The sequence below is a fragment of the Rhinopithecus roxellana genome, chromosome 19, assembly GCF_007565055.1.
Source record: "Rhinopithecus roxellana isolate Shanxi Qingling chromosome 19, ASM756505v1, whole genome shotgun sequence".
Taxonomy (NCBI): Eukaryota; Metazoa; Chordata; class Mammalia; order Primates; family Cercopithecidae; genus Rhinopithecus; species Rhinopithecus roxellana.
In genome coordinates this window covers 3,193,160-3,214,249 of record NC_044567.1, presented here as the reverse complement: position 1 = coordinate 3,214,249, position 21,090 = coordinate 3,193,160, and the positions used below count along the sequence as shown (strand labels likewise).

Below are 21,090 nucleotides of genomic sequence, written 5' to 3'. Positions count from 1 at the left end.
TAGAGGGGGCTTCGTAAAACCAGGGACCTAGCTTCAGAAAATTCATTCTCAGGCCCACAAACCCAGGTCTGTCTTCTCCTCCTGTTCCAGGTACTTTTAATGTTTTTGCTTAACTTCAGCCAGTGGAATGAAAAAGCTTTTCCATTCTGTCTCATCTAAGAGCTGTTTTCTCCCAGCAAAAACTACTGATGCATTTGGTGAGTAACACTGGCAAAGGGTAGAAATTAATAGAATGAAGGCAAGTTGCACAGGTCTGTCAGTTACCCATTCCAGTGGACCCATTTCAAGTAGTACTCAGGGAAGACATTTGCTTTTGACTGACTTTAAAATTGACTGGAGTTTTGAACAAATGAAAAAAGTATTCAAAGTCTAAAATTTTATTACACACAGGCAAATTACTTTTTATCAAAGAAGTTTATTTGCATGTAAATAAACAGGTTATTTTGTAATGTTTCGGGGAAAAAAATCCCACAACAGATTTCATCTACTTTCAAAAAAATGAAAAACCCCAAAGTATTTACAGAACGGCCATATGCACAGAAAACCAAATTTGAAAGATTTTTTTTAAAAAAGACCCTCCCCAGCTGCTCCTGATGTACATTTTTAAACTCAAAATTTTAAGCTCAGTTCTTATAGCTGAACATGTTTCCCAATCTAGCTTCTGAGATGTTAAGTACTTCCTGCCCCTCCAAAAACTAACTCAAGGATAGAAATGTATGGGGGGCAGGAGAGGAGGGGAGAAGGAAAAAAAAATGAGACTGCCCAAGGATTGTGAATAATGTTTCCTATACTGACATCTTGAAGTGACTCAACTGTGGATACTGTATGACTCACTGGCTTCCTGAAAGGGCTTCTGAGAATTCATGATATTGCTGCACTTAATTTTCCGATCTAGGCCTGAAGAAGGAAAATCTTTCAAGAGTCACCAACCTCAAGCCTGGTTTTGGCAATTATATCCTGCGGTTTGTCCCCACCACCCCACCCCCCACCCACTAAAATACTTCTGTTTTAAGACACATTGACATTGAACCTGAAATCTTCATGTACATCAGAGCAGGTTAAGACCAAGAACCCCTAATGTTAAGCCAAAAGACAGAAGAGGAATCAGGTCAAACTGAGAATACGTAAGACACCAGCAGCAGAAGATAGGTAGAAGTTGACTTCATGTCCTTGCCTTCTTTTGAAACAGAAGAATGAGTACACCTAGACAGGAGGGAGGTGTCCCAGGCTTGGTTTATTCTGCCTCTTCTCCTCCACCCTGTGGAGAAATGCAGTGCTCCCTGGTTCTCAGGCAGGGTGAAGCAGTTTAGCCCCGGCTCCCTGTTAAGCAAGTTCAGATGCTGGGTCAGTGTGGGGGTGAGCCCATCGACAATTCAGGGGCTTATCCTTCATCCAGATCCTAACTCGGGATTCTTTGATCTGGGATGAAGACAGAAAGAGAGAAAAGCTTCCCAGTTTACTCATTTTGGTATTGTTGGCCCTGCTTGGGGGAGCTGAGCCCCTGATACTATTCAGTACATTCCCCGTAAGATTTTCCCCACCCAGAACAAATTTTAAAAACCACGTAACTTTTTTTTTTTTCCTGCAGAAACCAACTGGATAGGATTCAAAACTAGGTGACAAACTCGTGAGAAATCCAACCTGGCTGAATGTCTGAGAAGCTGCTACTGTATCAACATCACAAGATAAAGCACTCTGGTATCACCTGCCCATATCCTCCTTAGTGTCACCCAAGACATTTGACTCTGATATGGTAACTGATAACTTTTCTTGCTCCACTTTGCCATGTTTTGTTTCCTACATCTTATTACCTTGGGACACAAAAGTGGCAGAATTGTTGAGAGCTGATGACCATAAAAAGGAGAACACTAGAGGAAATGAGACAGGAAAGAAAGCCAAAGCTGATTTTCCAACTCTATGCTGACTCCAACCTGCAGAAAGAGCTGAATATAGAAATCTTCTTCCATATATGATGAAGTCACTCCACTTATGACATAACACACAGAGGAATCACCTGGCTTTTTTTTTTTTTTTTAAACCCAGAAGAGTTGTGCTGGGGACCATGCCCCATCCCACTGATACAGATCCTGAATGGAATAATCAGGAATGGCACAGTGCAGGTGTCAATATCAAAGTAAGGCCGCAGAATTTTTGAGAGGACCCTCCAAAAACTGAGAACTTCTGTTGCACTCAAAACAGTCTCCTGGATTTCTATATTTTTATGTGAAGGGCTCTTATTGATGTCCTCCAGAATCCAGACTCAGACCTATTTCTCCAAAAAGGTCCAATTGGGTTGCTACATAGTAGCAAGGGTTTATCTTCATGCTCACCTAGCATTCCAGGCCCCCATTACTTCAAGTGAGCTTGAAATTGTTTTAAGTGAACTATGGCTGCGGATTTGTTACTGTTTTATCTCAGGGAGCATACTGTGGAGTGATTTAAAGTTTGGACTCCTTCTCCTTGTGATGAAGAGAAACAATGAGTCCAGCTCTTAGGAATGGCATCAGTTCTCCTGCAAACAAAATGCTGGGATGCAGACTTTTGGCACATTGTGGAAACAGGAGAACTATTAATTCTGTAATGGTTTTCATGCCACTGGGTCAGGAAGGCTGTCCTACACTAAACCTTACTGCATCTGAAAACGTGTTTACATCCCAACAAGCCACCTTAGCTTTTTTTTTTTTTTTTTGAAAGGAAAATGAGATTACAAGTCAATACCTCCACAGGGAGGTAACTCCTAATATTCCTATGATCTCTGAACCCTATTTAAACCCTCCTAAAATAAAAATATCATTTTGGTTTTTCTATTATATTTAACTCTAAAGGCGGGCTCTGACTAATCTGCTTGAGCTTGATGCTATAGCACAAGCTATAAGCTCCCTACCACCATATAAGCCTTGCTCTTCGGCCTCCCATCATTTTGAACCCTAAACCTCATAGATTTAGAATGAAACACTGTATAAAAACAAACAGATAAAAGGTTAAAATATTACAAATAAATAGCTAAAATAATCTTCCCTCCCCCAGTCACTCCTAAGAAACAGACACCAAACATTACTTAAGTGTCCAAAATGACCAAAGTCCTTCATTTGCCCATGACTCAAATGGACAACTACCCCAAACACAGTTGAACAACCTTCATGCAAATGCATCAAGGAATGTATTGCTTTTTCATTTTCTGCCCAGCCCTTCATATACATGCACTAAAATGAGTTTAAAACATGGCCTAAAAATGGAAAAAGGGAGAAGAAAATATATATGAATATTTCCCACAAAACTGTTTCCCTCCCTTCCCTCTCCCTACACCCCTCCCACCCCCCTCCCTTTCTTAAGCAAGTATTTTAACTTTTTCTTTCTGGCACAGGAACAAAGACTTCTTGGTAACCAGAATCAAACCCTGTGGTTTCTTTAATAGGGTCTGGATATGCCTTTCTAATTCACCCAGCTCGATGTCAAAGCCATGCCATTTAGGATTCTTAACCAAATCAGACCTGTCTGACTCACCCCTTATGGTGGTTTGCCTATAAACTTATCAATAGTTTCTTTTCTCTGGCCCTGTTTCTTTTAGGAAATAAGGTTCCTAATTCCCAATCAGGGCCACATCCATAAGATCATCATCTTCCTCCCCAATCATAAAGTCTGGGCTGAGCCTTGAGGGTCTATCTGCAGATAAGATTGTGTTACTTGTCATAGACAAGGACTGGTCTGAAGAGATGGGTGATTTGGACCAACTCTCTGGCTTGATGCTATGAGATTTTTTCTTGTCTCGGTCTTTGTCCCGGTCTCGGTCCCTATCTTTGTCTTTTACTTTCTTCTTTTCCTTTTTGTGCTTCTTATGTTTCTCTGTGCTGTATTCAGGAAGTGGTCGGATACCATCATCTGAGCTGGGACTATTCTGATAAGATTTCTCTGCTATGGAGGAGCCTGACTCACTTTCACTGTCCAGATTCTGGGGGGTATATGCTGGTGACTTACTATGGCTGGGAGAGCCACGCTCATGCTTTGGAGTGGAACCACTGATGAGTGGAGAGCCATAGTTTTTAGAAGAAGCCATCTGAGGCCTAAGCCCTTCTCCACTACTTTCCCCAGGTTTCTGCAAAGTCACTTTGGCTTTAATGCTGGGGGAGCCTCCATCATGCTTACTGATGATAATTTTTGCCACACCTGTGCTCCCCACATTTTTTGACTCTGAGGTCTTCTTAGAAGAATCCACTGAACTCCCAGAGGTGGAAACCTTTGATTTGTCTTTATCACTTTTCTCACGCTTGCCCTGAAACTCTCCTCCTGACATGTTATGTTTAGAGGACATAGGATGGCTGGAAGAATTTGTGCTCACCCCCATCTGGCCGTCCAGTGGGTCTTCACCCCCAGGGCCGCTGGTGACAACCCCATGCTTCAGTTTATCTATGACAGCTGTCAAGGACGGCTTCTTATTTCTGCTGGGAGATTTTCCTTTGGAACTCCCATGCTGGTTTTGAGAGGATGACATGGAAGAGCCACTTGAGGAAAAGGAGGAGGAAGATGCTGTACAAGAATTAGATGATGGGGGAGTTTTCTGGGACAACGAGCCTGAGGAGCCTAACCCTGAAGATGACTTCATGCCAGAGCTTGAACTAGTTCCAGACATATGAGAACCACCAGAACCTGAACTGATAGGGGACTTGGCTTTAGAGGATGGAGGAGTTCCAGGAACAGGCTTCATTGGAGAGGCAAGCTTGTCAGAGCCTCCAGGTGGCCTTGAATGAGAAGGGGATATGTTTGGTTTACTTAAAGAAGGATTCATAAGTGATGATGGCTTTCCTTGAGGTTTCATCTTGGTGCTGCTAGAGCCACTGCTCAGTCCATGCTTGGTAATGGGAGAGGAGCCTGGCTTCCCCCCAGACTGGGATGAATTTTTGGACTGGCTAGATCCAGAAGACCCCTGGCTAGAATACATACTGCTGCTTAACTTGGAACTTGATGAGCCTTCTGATTTACTGCTTTTCATCTTCCCTGAGGTGGAAGCAGAAGATGAGGAAGAAGAGGAAGAATGGCTATGGTGGCTTTTGCTGCCTGAGGAAGACACAGAACCACTGCTGGTATACTGACTGTGAGAGGAAGGCTTGCCCACCATCACTGTTCCCTTAGGAATCTGAATAGTGATTTTGGGAATGGGTGGTGTGGCAACACCTGGGGGAGTCTGAGATCTTCCTGAACTGCCTGGAGATTTAGATCCACCTGTACTGGTAGGTGGGGTAAAAGGTCGGTTAGAAGAACTATGAGATGGAGACTTTCCCTCAGTGTCTGCTTTCTTCCTCTTTGGAGGCTTATCTTTGCTTTTCCCATCATTAGAAGGGGTCCGACTGCGCTTCCCTGGTTTGCTGTCTAATCCTGGCCCCGCGAGAGTACTATTACTGGTGCCATTGCCTTCCTTTACCCTCTTTTGAGTCTTTTCTTTCCCTAAGTCCCCAGTGGTCAGTAAAGGACCCTGACTACCACTGTGATGCTCCATAAGATCTGCAGGACCTAAAGCTTTGCCGGCTACTGATATAATACTGAAATCAACTGTGTCGGCTTGGTTATTGGCCTTAAACTTGCTCTCCCCATTATCACCTCCAAGCATTGGCACCCCCAAAGTATTTAGTGCCTGAGATGCAAATCCTTTGAAATCATCATTATCCCCACTTTGGCTGCTTTCATCAAAATATTCTTCTCCAAAACCACTTTGGCTCTGGCTGTTCAATAAATCAGGATTGAAATCTACTCCATCATGAAAAAAATGATTGGTAGGAGAGTCACTACTGGGGCTTCCAGCAGCATCTGCAATAAGATCAGCTGGATCAGTGTATGGATTTTCATTATTGTTAGTTTGAAAGACATCAGAGTCAAAGAGGGTACTCTGAGAATGCCCAGAGCTTGAAGAATCTCGAAGAGGGGTGCCAATAGCTGGGCCATCATCACTAGTGCTGGGAAGTTTAGAAGCTTCTTCTGCAATGTCTGAAAGGATGTCAGTTACATCTGGGCCAATGCTGTCTGAACTGGATAGTCGGACCATCCTTTGAATACTGGGTTGGGGGTGAGGTACTGGTTGTGGGTAAGTTGTTGGGGGAGTGCTACACTGGCTTGGAGCTGGAGTGATGTGTGGTGTATCCAGTGTGTCAGCTGTCATGTTGACATCAAAGATAGGGTTCTGTGAGTCAACATCCATTGAAAATAGCTCCCTCTGAAAGTCATCTTCAGTCTGGTGCTTTGGTTTCTCAGGTAGTAATCTTGATGACTTCTTTTTCTTGGTCTTGTTGCTCCCCGAGCATATTTCCATCCGGGGTGAGCCGGAAGAGGAGTTCTGCCTTTCTAAAGGGCTGCTTCCATAAAGGGTTGAGAAATCCTGGGCAGGATTATCTTTAAGAAGGTTCATGAGCATCGGGTGGTTCTTGGTGTTGCCGGCCATCGAAGAGACAGGTGGCGGCGTGTGATGAGGAGGGGTCGGACTCGAGCCAATGGTAGACCCCCCGTTCCCTGTGATTTGCAACAAACTGGTAAGAATTGGGTTCTGAGACACCTTGCTGAAGTCCTCCCCATGGCCCACCGACTCATGCCGATCTTTGATGCTCATGCTCATATTAAACAAGGTGGTAATGGGACCCCCCGGAAAGGTGTTGGTTGGTGTAGTGGTACCACTCATTGGGTTGTTGCCTGTGGTCATGCCATACCCTGGGCTGCTAGCCGGGGGCAGGTTCTTTTTCACCATGTCTTCAACTGTCTCTGCAATGAGGGACAGTGCTGGGGTGTCGGCCTGAATGGTTTCAGCTTTCCTCCGAATAGCCCTCATCGTCACAGGGATGGACATACATCTGCAAGATAAGGAAGACAACAAAGTTAACATTGCAATAGCTGCTGAATGAGACCTGAGATTTAGATAAAACATCAGAGTTTTGCAGTAAGCAGTTTTCAGGTAGGGCAAATAATCTGTAAGGCAAAAATAGTTCTATCAAATACCAGAGCTTTGGGTAAATACATTATAAAAATCTAACCCAACATAAAATTGTCAGCCTCTTATGAATCACACAACAAAAGCAAACTATAAAACAAGAGTCCAGATAATTGAATTTCAAACTGAACTAAAAGAAAATTGGTAATAATGGAACTCAGTAAGAAAATGCCTCCTTAGGGGCCGGTCGCAATGGCTCACGCCTGTATCCCAGTACTTTGGCAGGCTGAGGCAGCTGGAACATGAGGTCAGGAGATCAACACCATCCTGGCCAACATGGTGAAACCCCGTCTCTACTAAAAATACAAAAATTAGCTGGGTGTGGTGGCATGTGCCTGTAATCTCAGCTACTCGGGAGGCTGAGGCAGGAGAATTGCTTGAACTAGGGAGGCGGAGGTTGCATTGAGCCAAGATCATGCCACTGCACTCCAGCTTGGTGATAGAGCAAGATTCTGTCTCAAAAAAAAAAAAGCCTCCTTAGGTCAGGCGTGGTGGCTCACTCCTGTAATCCCAGCACTTTGGGAGGTCGAGGCGGGTGGATCACTTGGGGTCAGGAGTTTGAGACCAGCCTGGCCAACATGGTGAAACCGTGTCTCTACTAAAAATACAAAAAATTAGCCAGCTGTGGCGGTGTACGGCTGTAATCCCAGCTACTCAGGAAAGGGAGACAGGAGAATCACTGAAACCACCAGGAGGCAGAGGTCGTAGTGAGCCAAGATTATCCCATTGCACTCCAGCCTGGGTGACAGGGTAAGACTCCGTCTCAAAGAAAATGTCTTCCTTGGGAGCTTCATGTGGCAATTACAAGGATACATAATTTATTTTAATTAAGGAACCATTAGAAAAATCTTGGCTGGGCCGGGCGCAGTGGCTCAAGCCTGTAATCCCAGCACTTTGGGAGGCCGAGACGGGCGGATCACGAGGTCAGGAGATCGAGACCATCCTGGCTAACACGGTGAAACCTCGTCTCTACTAAAAATACAAAAAAACTACCGGGCGAGGTGGTGGGCACCTGTAGTCCCAGCTACTCCGGAGGCTGAGGCAGGAGAATGGCGTAAACCCGGGAGGCGGAGCTTGCAGTAAGCTGAGACCCGGCCACTGCACTCTAGCCCGAGCGACAGAGCAAGACTCCGTCTCAAAAAAAAAAAAAAAAGAAAAATCTTGGTTGGTCAGAGTGGCTCACACCTGTAATCCTAGCACTTTGGGAGGCCGAGGCAGGCAGATCACAAGGTCGGGAGTTTGAGACCAGCCTGGCCAACATAGTGAAACCCCATCTCTAATTAAAAAAAAAAAAATACAAAAAATTAGCTGGGCATGGTGGTGGGTGCCTGTAATCCCACCTACTTGAGAGGCTGAGGCAGGAGAATTGCTTGAACCCGGGAAGCAGAGGTTGCAGTGAGCCAAGATCACGCTACTACACTCCAGCCCAGGTGACAGTACGAGACTCTGTCTCAAAAAAAAAAAAAAAAAAAAAAATCTCTTGACCCATCAATTTCTAAACCTTACTTACTTAGATCCCAAACCTACACTGTTATAAAAAGTGCTAGTTGTTATAAATCTTGTTTATTTTAAAGCAAAGCACTTATTTTCCAGATAAATTTATATTCATAAACATCAGTTTGCAAATGTTTTGCTCTAGAACATATGTCAGCAAATTTTTTTTTCTTTTTTTTTTTTGAGACGGAGTTTTGCTCTTGTTGCCCAGGCTGGAGTGCAATGGCATGATCTTGGCTCACTGCAACCTCCGCCTCCCAGGTTCAAGTGATTCTCCTGCCTCAGCCTCTAGAGTAGCTGGGATTACAGCCATGGACCATCATGCCCAGCTAATTCTATATTTTTAGTAGAGACAGGGTTTCTCCATGTCAGTCGGGCTGGTCTCGAACTCTTGACCTCAGGTGATCCGCCCACCTCCCAAAGTGCTGGGATTATAGGTGTGAGCCACCACACCCAGCCAGCAAATTTTTCTGTTTTTTTTTTTTGAGATGGAGTCTTGCTCTGTTGCCCAGGATGGAGTGCAGTGGCACGATCTTGGCTTACAGCAACTTCTGCCTCCCAGGTTCAAGCAATTCTCTGCCTCAGCCTCCCAAGTAGCTGGGATTACAGGAGTCTGCCACCACGCCCAGCTAATTTTTGTATTTTCAGTAGAGATGGGGTTTCACCATCTTGGCCAGGCTGGTTTTTAACTCCTGACCTCATGATTTACCCACCTTGGCCTCCCAAAGTGCTGGAATTACAGGGGTAAGCCCCCACACCTGGCCACAAATTTTTCTTATAAGGCCATGTAGTAATACGTTAGGCTTTGTACGTCACGTTTCCTGTTCACCTACTCTGCAATGTTACCTAGAAATCTGCCACAGACATGTAAATGAACAGTAGTGTTCCAATAAAATTTATTTACAAAAATAGGCTGCCAGACCTAGCTGTAGAAAAATCTCAAAAAATTACTTATTAATGGTTCTGGGATGCATACTGGCTTAACTATCTTTCACACAACAATTAAGTTGGCTTTTTGTTTGTTTTGAGATGGCATCTTACTCTGTCTACCAGGCTGGAGTGGAGTGGCACAATCTTGGCTCACTGCAGCCTCTGCCTCCGAGGTTCAAGCAATTTTCCTGCCTCAGCCTCCTGAGTAGCTCGGATTATAAGCACCTGCCACCACACCTGGCTAATTTTTGTATTTTTATTTATTTATTTAGTTTGTTTGTCTGAGACAGAATCTCACTCCATCACCCAGGCTAAAGAACAGTGGCGTGATCTCGGCTCACCGCAACCTCCAACTCCCGGGCTCAAGTGATTCTCCTGCCTCAGCCTCCCAAGTAGCTAGAATGACAGACAGATACCACCATGCCTGGTTAATTTTTGTACTTTTATAGAGATGACATTGCAACATGTTGGCTAGGCTGGTCTGGAAGTCCTGACCTCAAGTAATCTGCCCACCTTGGCCTCCCAAAGTGCTGGATTACAGGCGTGAGCCGCCACACCCAACCTAACATTTAAGCTGTGAAATCTGCTCAGGCAGACACAGTAGCTTATGCCTGCAGTCCCAGCTACTCTGGAGGTCTAGGTGAGGGGATCACCTGAACCTCGGAGGTCGACACTTCAGTGAGCTGTCATCATGCCACTGCACTCCAGCCTGGGTAATAGAGTGACACTCTGTCTCAAAATTAAAAAAAAAAAAAAAAAAAAAAAGTTAAAAATGTCACATCTATGAAGAAGGATAGGTAAGAAAAATATCTGTATTTTTTTATGGCTCTCTCCTGCATTAAAGTACCATAATTCCAGGACTGAAGTTATCTACTTTACTTCCTATTACTCTCATAGTAATATTGTTATTATTACTTTTTTTTTTTTTTGAGACGGAGTCTCGCTCTGTTGCCCAGGCTGGAGTGCAGTGGCACAATCCCGGCTCACTGCAAGCTCTGCCTCCTGGTTTCACGCCATTCTCCTGCCTCACCCTCCTGAGTAGGTGGGAATACAGGCCCCTGCCACCACGCTCAGCTAATTTTTTGTATTTTTAGTAGAGATGGGGTTTCACCGTGTTAGCCAGGATAGTCTCGATCTCCTGACCTCGTGATCCGCCCGCCTCGGCCTCCCAAAGTGGTGGGATTACAGGTGTGAGCTACCGCGCCTGGCCATAGTAATATTACTTAAAAAAAAAAAAAAAAGCTGGCGGGTGCAGTGGCTCACGCTTATAATCCCAGTACTTTGGGAGGCCGAGGCAGGCGGATCACCTGAGGTCAGGAGTTCGAGACCAGCCTGACCAACATGGAGAAACGCCGTCTCTACTAAAAATACAAAAATTAGTCAGGTGTGGTACACGTCTGTAATCCTAGCTACTCAGGAGGGTGAGGCAGGAGAATCGCTTGAACCCGGGAGGCAGAGGATGCAGTGAGCCAAGATTGCACCACTGTATTCCAGCCTGGGTGTCAGAGCGAGACTCCATCTCAAAAAAAAAATAAAAACAAAACACCAAGCTCAGATTACTTTGAATCCAAAAGCAGAGAAGGGTGACATGAAAGCAATAACTAAATTGCTCCTTTATTTGAAATTCATGTTAATACTGAAAACAACTTTTTTTCTTTTATCTTTTTTTTTTTTGAGACAGAGTCTCATTCTGTCGCCCAGGCTGGAGTGCAGTCGCGCGATCTCGGCTCCCTGCAAACTCCGCCTCCTGGGATCATGCCATTCTGCCTCAGCTTCCCTAGTAGCTGGGACGACAGGCACCCACCCCCACACCGGGCTAATTTTTTGTATTTTTAGTAGAGATGGGGTTTCACTGTGTTAGCCAGGATGGTCTCTATCTTCCAACCTCATGATCCGCCCGCCTTCGCCTCCCAAAGTGCTGGGATTACAGGCGTGAGCCACCGTGCCCAGCATTTTTTTTTTTTCATGGAGTCTCGCTCCATCATCAGGCTGGACTGCAGTGCAGTGGCTCGATCTCTGCTCACTGCAACCTCCACCTCCCAGGTTCAAGTTATTCTTCTGCATCAGCCTCCTGAGTAGCTGGGACTACACGCGCCCACCATCACGCCCGACTAATTTTTATATTTTTAGTACAGACGGGATTTCACCATGTTAGCCAGGATGGTCTCAATCTTCTGACCTCATGATCCGCCTGCCTCGGCCTCCCAAAGTGTGGGGATTACAGGCGTGAGCCACCGCACCCTACTCAACAACATTCTGTATACATCTCTAAATGAGACTCAGATGAAAAAGGGCCAAGGCTACCTTTGAACAACTTTGGCAATGAAGTCATCTGTGCAGATGAGTGCATCTGACAGCCCTTTGTAGAGTTTACAGCTCACATGTGTTGAGTCCTGCACATCCATTACCACTGTAAGACAAAATACATAGGAAATTATTTGAGATAGATTTAGCTTCTGACTTTCCAAAAAAGACACAGGGACCAAACCGTTCAGTGAGAGGTGTTAGCCACCCACACAACTCACCACACACCAGGGAGTCATTCACAGGGTGCTGAAAAGATACGCTGAACCGAGACTCTGAGAGAGGACATACTTCAAATTGGAGGAGCCCAGGAGAATCTAAAAGGCAAAGAGAAAGATCATAAAACAACCAAATATAAGACTTCACACAGGTCGGGCATGGTGGCTCATGCCTGTAATCCCAGCACTTTGGGAGGCCAAGGCGGATGGATCACCTGAGGTCAGGAGTTCAAGACCAGGCTGGCCAACATGGCGAAACCCCAACTCTACTTAAAAAAAAAAACAAAAGGCCTGATGCAGTGGCTCATGCCTGTAATCCCAGAACTTTGAGAGGGTGAGGTGGGCTCATCACCTGAGGTTCGGAGTTCAAGACGAGCCTGACCAACATGGAAAAAACCCATCTCTACTAAAAATACAAAATACAAAATTAGCCGGGCATGGTGGCGTATGCCTGTAATCCCAGCTACTCAGAAGGCTGAGGCAGGAGAATCGCTTGAACCTGGGAGGCAGAGGCTGCGACGAGCCGAGATCATGCCACTGCACTCCAGCCTGGTCAACAAAGAGTGAAACTCCATTTCAAAAAGAAAAAAAAAAGGCCAGGTGCAGTGGCATATGCCTGTAATCTTAGCACTTTCGGAGGCTGTGGTGGGCAGATCATGAGATCAGGAGTACATCATCCCGGCCAACATGGCGAAACCCCGTCTCTACTAAAAATACAAAAATGAGCCAGGCATGGTGGCACATGCCTCTAGTCCCAGCTACTTAGGAAGGTGAGGCAGGAGAATCGCTTAAACCCGGGAGGCGGAGGTTGTAGTGAGCTGAGATTGTGCCATTGCACTCTAGCCTGAGCAACAGAGTAAGACTCCGTCTTAAAAAAAAAAAAAATTAGCCAGTATGGTGGCACAGGCCTGTAATCCTAGCTACTCAGAAGGCTGAGACAGGAGAATCGTTTGAACCTGGGAGGCAAGGGTTGCAGTGAGCCGAGTTCATGTCACTGAACTCCAGCCTGGGCAACAGAGCAACACTCTCTCTCAAAAATAAAAATAAAAAAAAAAGACTTCACACAAATAACATTCCTTAAATATACAGACTGAAATTCTTTCTCTCCCTTCCTTGGAAACTAAATCGCACACTTTTTTCACATACAAAATCTACTATGTCATCCACAGATGATAGAAGGAATCAGATTCCAAGGAACCTGCCAGTTTGTTATAAATTTCTCCAGAACAAAAGTAGCTAGACTTTCAATTTTCCAAGATGAAGAAATTTAATCCCTAAAATGTAAAAGTGAATTCTGAAAATAAAAGTGGCTGAGTGTCTCATTCTACTTGATAAGCAGATATCCAGAACCACTGCCATAAACTCTGCTTTCTATCAAGTATTTGCAGCTGTTAGATGTGCAGCCCATAGTTTGGCAAGCAGAGATATAGAGGCTCTAATCTAAAATAATGTGTTTATTCCACATATACATATATCTAGCCATCATCATATGTTCTTATGCCAGATGTGCTAGCAGCCTAGACACAAGGATCATATACTTTCTTTGTAAAAAGCATGCCTCTCTGTAGGATTAGCTCCATAACTACCTTATGAAAACTTTTTTTTTTTTTTTTTTTGAGGCAGAGTCTCGCTCTGTCGCCCAGGCTGGAGTGCAGTGGCTGGATCTCAGCTCACTGCAAGCTCCGCCTCCCGGGTTTACGCCATTCTCCTGCCTCAGCCTCCCAAGCAGCTGGGACTACAAGCGCTCGCCGCCACGCCCGGCTAATTTTTTTGCATTTTTAGTAGAGACAGGGTTTCACCGTGTTAGCCAGGATGGTCTCGATCTCCTGACCTTGTGATCCGCCCGTCTCGGCCTCCCAAAGTGCTGGGATTACAGGCTTGAGCCACCGCGCCCGGCCAAAATTTCTCATTTCTAAAGCAATTCTTATTTCCACGAGAAGTATCTCCTGGCCCAGCACAGTGGCTAACGCTTGTAAATCCCAACACTTTGGGAGGCTGAGGTGGGAGGATCGCCTGAGACCAGGAGTTCAAGACTATCCTACACAACATGGAAAGACCCCATTTCTACAAAAAAAAAAAATGTTGCTGTATAAATATGCACAATGAAATAAGTATAATATAAACTTCTTTAAAATTTGACTAGATGTAGTGGTGCATGCCTATAGTCCAGCTACTTGAGGAGCCTGAGGGAAAAGTATCACTTGAACCCAGGAGTTTGAGGCCAAAGTGAACTATGACTGTACCACTGCTTTCCAGTCTTGATAACAGAGCAAGACCCTTTATCAAGAAAAAAAAGGCCAGGCGTGGTGGCTCATGCATGTAATCACAGCACTTTGGGAGGCTGAGGCAGGCAGACCACTGAGGTCAGGAGTTCAAGACCAGCCTGGCTAACACAACAAAACCCCGTCTCTACTAAAACTACAAAGATTAGCCTGGCATGGTGGTGGACACTTGTAATCCAAGCTACTTCGGAGGCTGAAGCAGAAGAATTGCTTGAACCCAGGAGGCAGAGGTTGCAGTGAGCCAAGATCACACCACTGCAGCCTGGGTGACCAAGCAAGACCCCATCTCGAAAAAAAAAAAAAAAAAGATATCTGATTTGCCTTCCCTGTTTCATATTGTCTACCATTGGCACTGACACATGTCTATCAACAGAGCGCTTCTGACTTCAGATTTTTAAAATTAACTGTGGTTAGCTAGAACAGCCAAAATTTACAGCAAGGCTTCCAACAGCCAACTGTGTTTGAAAATCATCAGCATTTAGGCCAGGTGCCGTGGCTCACGCTTGTAATCCCAGCACTCTGAGAGGCCAAGGCGGGTGGATCACGAGGTCAGGAGTTCGAGATCAACCTGGCCATGATGGTGAAACCCCGTCTCTACTAAAAAAAATTTTTTAAAGTAGCCAGAGGCTGAGGCAGCAGAATCGCTTTAACCCGGGAGGCGGAGGTTGCAGTGGGCCAAGATCATGCCACTGCACTCTAGCCCGGGCAACAGAGACTCCATCTCAAAAAAAAAATAATAAAAGAAAAAAAGAAAAGCATCAATCAGCATTCCAGAATCCTGAGAGAAAAAAGGGCTAAACCTTCTTAAAGCTGTAAGATTAAGTTCTCCAAACAATGGGGAGAGAAAATATACTCAGGACTAAACCTGGGAAGCACTCTCCTAACAACCCAAAATTTAACCTAAAACTGGCCAAGCACAGTGGCTTACACCTATTATCCCAACACCTTGGGAGGCCGAGTTGAGAGGATTGCTTGAGCCCAGGAGTTAGAGACAAACGTGGGTAACAGAGAGAGACACAGTCTCTACAGAAAAAAATTAGCCAGGCTTGGTGGTACATGCCTATAGCCCCACCTACTTGGGAAGCTAACAGTCTCTACAGAAAAAAATTAGCCAGGCTTGGTGGTACATGCCTATAGCCCCACCTACTTGGGAGGCTAAGGCAGGAGGATCGCTTGAGCCAAGGAGGTAGAGGCAGCAGTAAGCTGTGATCATGCCACGGCGGTTCAGCCTCGGCAAGAGAGTGAGACCTTATCTCAAAAAAAAAAAAAAAAAAAAAAGCCTCTCTCACTATACCATTCCAAGTTCCACCTCATGTATATCTGCTATAAGGTACAGGCCCTAAAATATCCAGTTATATTACTATGTTCAGAAAAAGAGTTAAGAACATTGCAATAAGCAGTAGTCTCCAAATGCTAATCTACAGACTGGTTCCATCAAAATGATTTGTGGAGTTTAGATTCCTAACTCTTCCCGCTGAGATTATCAGTTCATCTGCATGTGGAAACAAAGCATCTGTGATTTTTTTTTTTTTTTTGAGAAGGAGTCTCACTCTGTCGCCCAGGCTCAAGTGCAGTAATGCAGTCTCAGCTCACTGCAACCTCCGCCTCCTGGGTTCAAGTGATTCTCCTGCCTCAGACTCCCAAGTAGCTGGGACTACAGGTGTGCACCACCATGCCCAGCTAATTTTTGTATTTTTAGTAGAGCCAGGGTTTCACTATGTTGGCCAGGATGGTCTCGATCTCTTGACCTCATGACCTGCCCACCTCAGCCTCCCAATGTGCTGGAATTATAGGCACAAACCACTACACCCAGCCTGGTGTTTCGTTTTTGATACAGGGTCTTACTGTGTTACCCAGACTGGAGTGCAGTGGTGCAATCTGAGTTCACTGCAACCTCTGCCTCCCAGGTTCAAGCGACAAACCCGCCTCAGGATCCCGAGTAGCTGGGACCACAGGCGCACACCACATCTGTCTACGTTTTACTAGCGACGGGGTTTTGCCATGTTCCTCAGACTGATTTCAAATCATGGGCTCAGCTGATTTGCCCACCTTGGCCTCCCAAAGTGCTGGGATTACAGGGGTGAGCCACCACACCTGGCCATAATCTGTAGTGTTAAAAGCTCCACAGGTTTGATTTTTTTTTTTTTTTTTTTGAGACAGAGTCTCACTCTGTCACCCAGGATAGAGTACAATGGCATGATCTAAGCTCCCTGCAACCTCCGCCTCCCGGGTTCAAGCAATTCTCCTCCCTCAGCCTCCCAAGTAGCTGGGACTACAGTTGTGAACCAAAACGTACAGCTAATTTGCTTGATTTTTATGCCAAAAATGAAAAAAAAGAAAAACACTTTAAGTTCCACAGGTGATTCTGATGGGCCACCAATTAAAAAACCACTAGAAAAGTAAGTTTCCATCCTCCTGTAAGCATATCAAAGGAAAGGCAGTACCTTCTTTCAGAATAGTTCTTTTGACACAGCTTCCAATGAGGGTGTTATAGGCCACTTGGTGTCTGATCAGATTTAGGATTAGAGGAACTCGGCCAGGGTGCTGAAAGGTGATTTTGCTAACAAGGGTTCCCTGTAGACTTCGGCCATCTGGAAGAGGAGCATCCTTGTTGAGGAAATAGCAGTGCTGCTGACCAGGAAGAGCCTGGGCAAAAAGAACAGTTAACAAGTGCTATTTAGTTACCTATTGTATTCCAACCACAAAATACCCCGAAAAAATCTGCTCAAAAAAGTGCAGAAAAGTCTCCACAGTGAATGTTTTCATCAGCTGATATTATAAATGCCAATCAATTACTCATTAGGCTGAAAAGATGTCTTTTTAGTAAATGCACTATGCTAGCGGTTTCCTAACCTAGCTAACATAAAAACTACCTTAGAAATCTATATTAAAGAGGTTCCTAAACCATAAATGCAAAATCTCTTTTTTTTTTTTTGAGACGGCGTCTCCCTCTGTCACCTAGGCTGGAGTGCAGTGGCACAATCTTGCCTCACTGCAAGCTCCGCCTCCTGGGTTCATGCCATTCTCCTGCCTCAGCCTCCCGAGTGGCTGGAACTATAGGCACCCGCCACCATGCCCGGCTAATTTTTTTTTATTTTTAGTAGGGATGGTGTTTCACCATGTTAGCCAGGATTGTCTCCATCTCCTGGCCTCGTGATCCACCCACCTGGGCCTCCCAAAGTGCTGGGATTACAGGCGTAAGCCACCACACCCGACGACAAAATCTCTATTCTTAATAAAACACCTACATAATAATAATGCAGCCAGAATTTGGTAACTACTACTTTAGTCTATTGTCAAAGATTCAAATAAATTCAAGTCCAGATGAGGTTTTGGAACATTCCATTATTATTATTATTTTTGAGACAGGGTTTCACTCCCATTACCCAGGATGGAGTACAGTGGTGCAACCTTGGCTCATTGCAATCTCCACCTCCCAGGATGAAGCCCCTCAGCCTCCCGAGTAGCTGAGACTACAGGCGTGAGCAACCACGTCTGCCAAATTTTTGTTTTTTTTTTTCTGTAGAGACAGGATTTTGCCGGAGGCTGAGGCAGGAGAATCGCTTGAACCTGGGAGGCAGAGGCTGCAGTGAGCCGAGATTGCACCACTGCACTCCAGCTCGGGCACAAAAAAAAAAGACAGGCGCGGTGGCTTGGGCCTGTAATCCTAGCACTTTGGGAGGCTGAGAAGGGTGGATCACAAGGTCAAGAGATAAAGACCAACCTGGCCAACACGGTGAAACCCCATCTCGACTAAAAATATAAAAATTGGCTAGGCGTGGTGGCGCACACGTATAGTCCCAGCTACTCAGGAGGCTGAGGCAGGAAAATCACTTGAACTCACTCGGGAGGCAGAGGTTGCAGTGAGCCGAGATCGTGCCACTGCACTCCAGCCTGGGTGACAGAGCAAGACTCCATCTCAAAAAAAAAAAAAGAAGAAAGAAAAAGAAAAAAAGAGTGTATCACCCAAAATTTCTTCTTCTTTTTTTTTTTATATTTTTTAAGACAGTCTCATTCTGTTGCCAGGCTGAAGCCCAGTGGCATGATCTTGGCTCACTGCAACCTCTGCCTCCCGGGTTCAAGCGATTCTCCTGCCTCAGCCTCCCAATTAGCTGGGATTACAGACATGCGCCACCACACCCGGCAAATTTTTGTATTTTTAGTACAGATGAGGTTTCACCATGTTGTCCAGGCTGGTCTCAAACTCCTGATCTCTAGTGATCCACCCGCCTTGGCCTCCCAAATTCCCAGGATTACAGGTGTGAGCCACTGCGCCTGGCTAATCACCCAAAATTTCAACAAAGAAACGTACATTGTTGTTTCCTAATGGAAGATCATGCCCTTTTACTTCAGTACATTTCTGAGATTTCTTTTTTATTTTTGAGATGGAGTCTTGCTGTCACCCAGGCTGTAGCACAATGGCATAATCTTGTCTTACTACAACCTCTGCCTCCCGGGTTCAAGCCATTCTTCTGCCTCAGCCTCCCGAGTAGCTGGGATTACAGGCACCCGCCACCACACACGGCTAATTTTTTGTCGTTTTAGTTAGAGACGGGGTTTCACTACATTGGCCAGGCTGGTCTCAAACTCCTGACCTCGTGATCTGCCTGCCTCGGCCTCCCAAAGTGCTGGGATTACAGGCGTGAGCCACTGCGCCCAGCCCATTTCTGAGATTTCTGTAATTTCCTGCCTTACTAAGGAAATAGGACATGATCCAGCAGTCTTGAAGAAACTTATCTGACCTCAGTAATGCTATAAAGGAAGATTATGATCCTGGGTCCAAACATAACCTATAACATTCTAGCTCCCTAAGGCTTTACTTACAGCATAAAATCTCATGTTGTGATTCAAAGGTATGGGGTCAGGGTCCTTTGATAGTTCAAACTGAGTGATCAGTTCATAGAGGGGTGCGTAAGTTGGTTGAGTTTCAAACAACGGAATTCCTGGAAAAACAAGAATCAATATAATGATCATGTTAAGATGAAAACACTGACAGCTTGGTTTCCCCTTCATGATTTCTACATTCATTCACCCAAAAGACTACTTACTAAGCATTTACTAGTACAAAGCACCATAACATCTATACCAGTTAATACTTCAATGAGGCATGTAAGACTGAAAGACATCACGATAACCTGACTTTGAAGTTTCTTTTTCACACTTATAACAAATACTAGATCCTGATGCTCAAAACTCACCTGTGCAGCTCTGCAGTTTCTGAACAAATGCTCTAGATACTGGGATTGGCTGGGGAAATTTCAAGAAGAAACAGGCAGGAAGATCAACACTGTTGGCACTGGTGATTGAGGAGAAGGAAGGGGTCCTTCAAAAAAAAGAGGGTGGAAGGGTTGGATTTTGACTTCATATAAAAATGAAAAACCCAAACACCTTTTTTTTTTTTTTGAGACGGAGTTTCCCTCTTAATGCCCAGGCTAGAGTACAATGGCGCAATCTTGGCTCACTGCAACCTCTGCCTCCCGGGTTGAAGGGATTCTGCTATCTCAGCCTCGAGAGTAGCTGGGATTACAGGTGCCCACCACCATGCCCAGCTAATTTTTGTATTGTTAGTAGAGACGGGGTTTCACCATGTTGGCCAGGCTGGTCTCAAACTCCTGACCTCAGGTGATCCACCTGCCTCGCCTCCCAAAGTGCTGGGATTACAGGCGTGAGCCACCACGCCTGGCCATAAACACCTATTCTTAAACATGTATGTATCACACAGACACATGAGTACAAACTTTCAAAAGCTCACTCTGTGAAACTTCCCCAAATTCCCAAACATGCTATTGGTTAATGCTGTAGTATTTTATTAAACATTTATCGTGAGGCGTGTTCTCCAGTTACTATTCCAATGTAACTTCAAATGAACATAAGATAAAAGGGGGCACTCATTAAACCAGAGGAATTAGCACAGTTCTCTTATTTCCCTCTCAGTGCAGAGAATGTGTTCTATGAGCAGACTTTGGAGAGGAACACTCAGATATGGAACAAAAGAGAAATCAATTAATGGATAAAACAAAAGGCCAACCTCTAGAAATTCAAGTAGGGTAAGAGCCAGGTTAAAACTTGTTCCATGCTGCACTTTGAGAAAAATTGACTTTGCTAGTCTAAAATTATATTTAACTTACCATTTATTGTCAACTGGATGCGACCCCATAATTAATGGTGCAATTGGGAGTTTGTACATAGCAGATGTTCCTTCAATTGTCACTGATGCATTCATGCCCAAAGATCGAGAAACTGGGGATAGGAAAGAAAAAGGGTATTCCTCAAAGTAATACAAATGACGGGGAGCACAGTATGTTTTAAAAGGTTAATTTTTGCAATATTTGTCAGCCATAATTTATCAGATGCTGTTATTCCCTTATTTATTTTATTTTATTTTATTTTATTTTATTTTATTTTATTTTTTTGAGACGGAGTCTCACTCTATTGCCCAGGCTGGAGTACAGCGGCGCGATCTCGGCTCACTGCAAGCTCCACCTCCCGGGTTCACACCATTCTCCTGCCTCAGTCACCCGAGTAGCTGGAACTACAGGCGCCTGTCACCATGCCCGGCTAATTTTTTGCATTTTTAGTAGAGATGGGGTTTCACCATATTAGCCAGGATGGTCTCGATCTCCTGACCTCGTGATCCACCCACCTCGGCCTCCCAAAGTGCTGGGATTACAGGCATGAGTCACCGCACCCGGCTTTTATTTTTTTTGAGACGGCCTGTAGTTCCTATAAAACTTAGAAATCAGGCCAGGCGTGGTGGCTCACGCCTGTAATCCCAGCACTTTGGGAGGCTGAGGCGGATGGATCACAAGGTCACGGGTTCAAGACCAGCCTGCAGAAGATGGTGAAACTGCATCTCTACTAAAAATACAAAAATTAGCCAGGTGCGGTGACAGGC

At 45.0% G+C, this 21,090-nt stretch overlaps 1 protein-coding gene across 2 annotated transcripts in view; it reads right to left on the bottom strand.

The window, feature by feature from the left end:
* Positions 1–395: 395 nt before the first annotated feature.
* MED1 (mediator complex subunit 1) overlaps positions 396–21,090 on the bottom strand; it is a 49,613-nt gene continuing 28,918 nt past the window's right edge. For both annotated transcript variants that reach the window (XM_010379314.2, XM_030923105.1), the window contains 7 exons: positions 20,324–20,435; positions 19,394–19,518; positions 19,020–19,138; positions 16,640–16,841; positions 11,917–12,012; positions 11,696–11,801; positions 396–6,830 (listed from right to left, as the gene is read on the bottom strand). In XM_010379314.2, the coding sequence (XP_010377616.1) occupies positions 3,581–6,830; positions 11,696–11,801; positions 11,917–12,012; positions 16,640–16,841; positions 19,020–19,138; positions 19,394–19,518; positions 20,324–20,435 (4,010 nt within the window). In that variant the 3' untranslated portion in view covers positions 396–3,580. The remainder of the gene's footprint in view (positions 6,831–11,695; positions 11,802–11,916; positions 12,013–16,639; positions 16,842–19,019; positions 19,139–19,393; positions 19,519–20,323; positions 20,436–21,090) is intronic.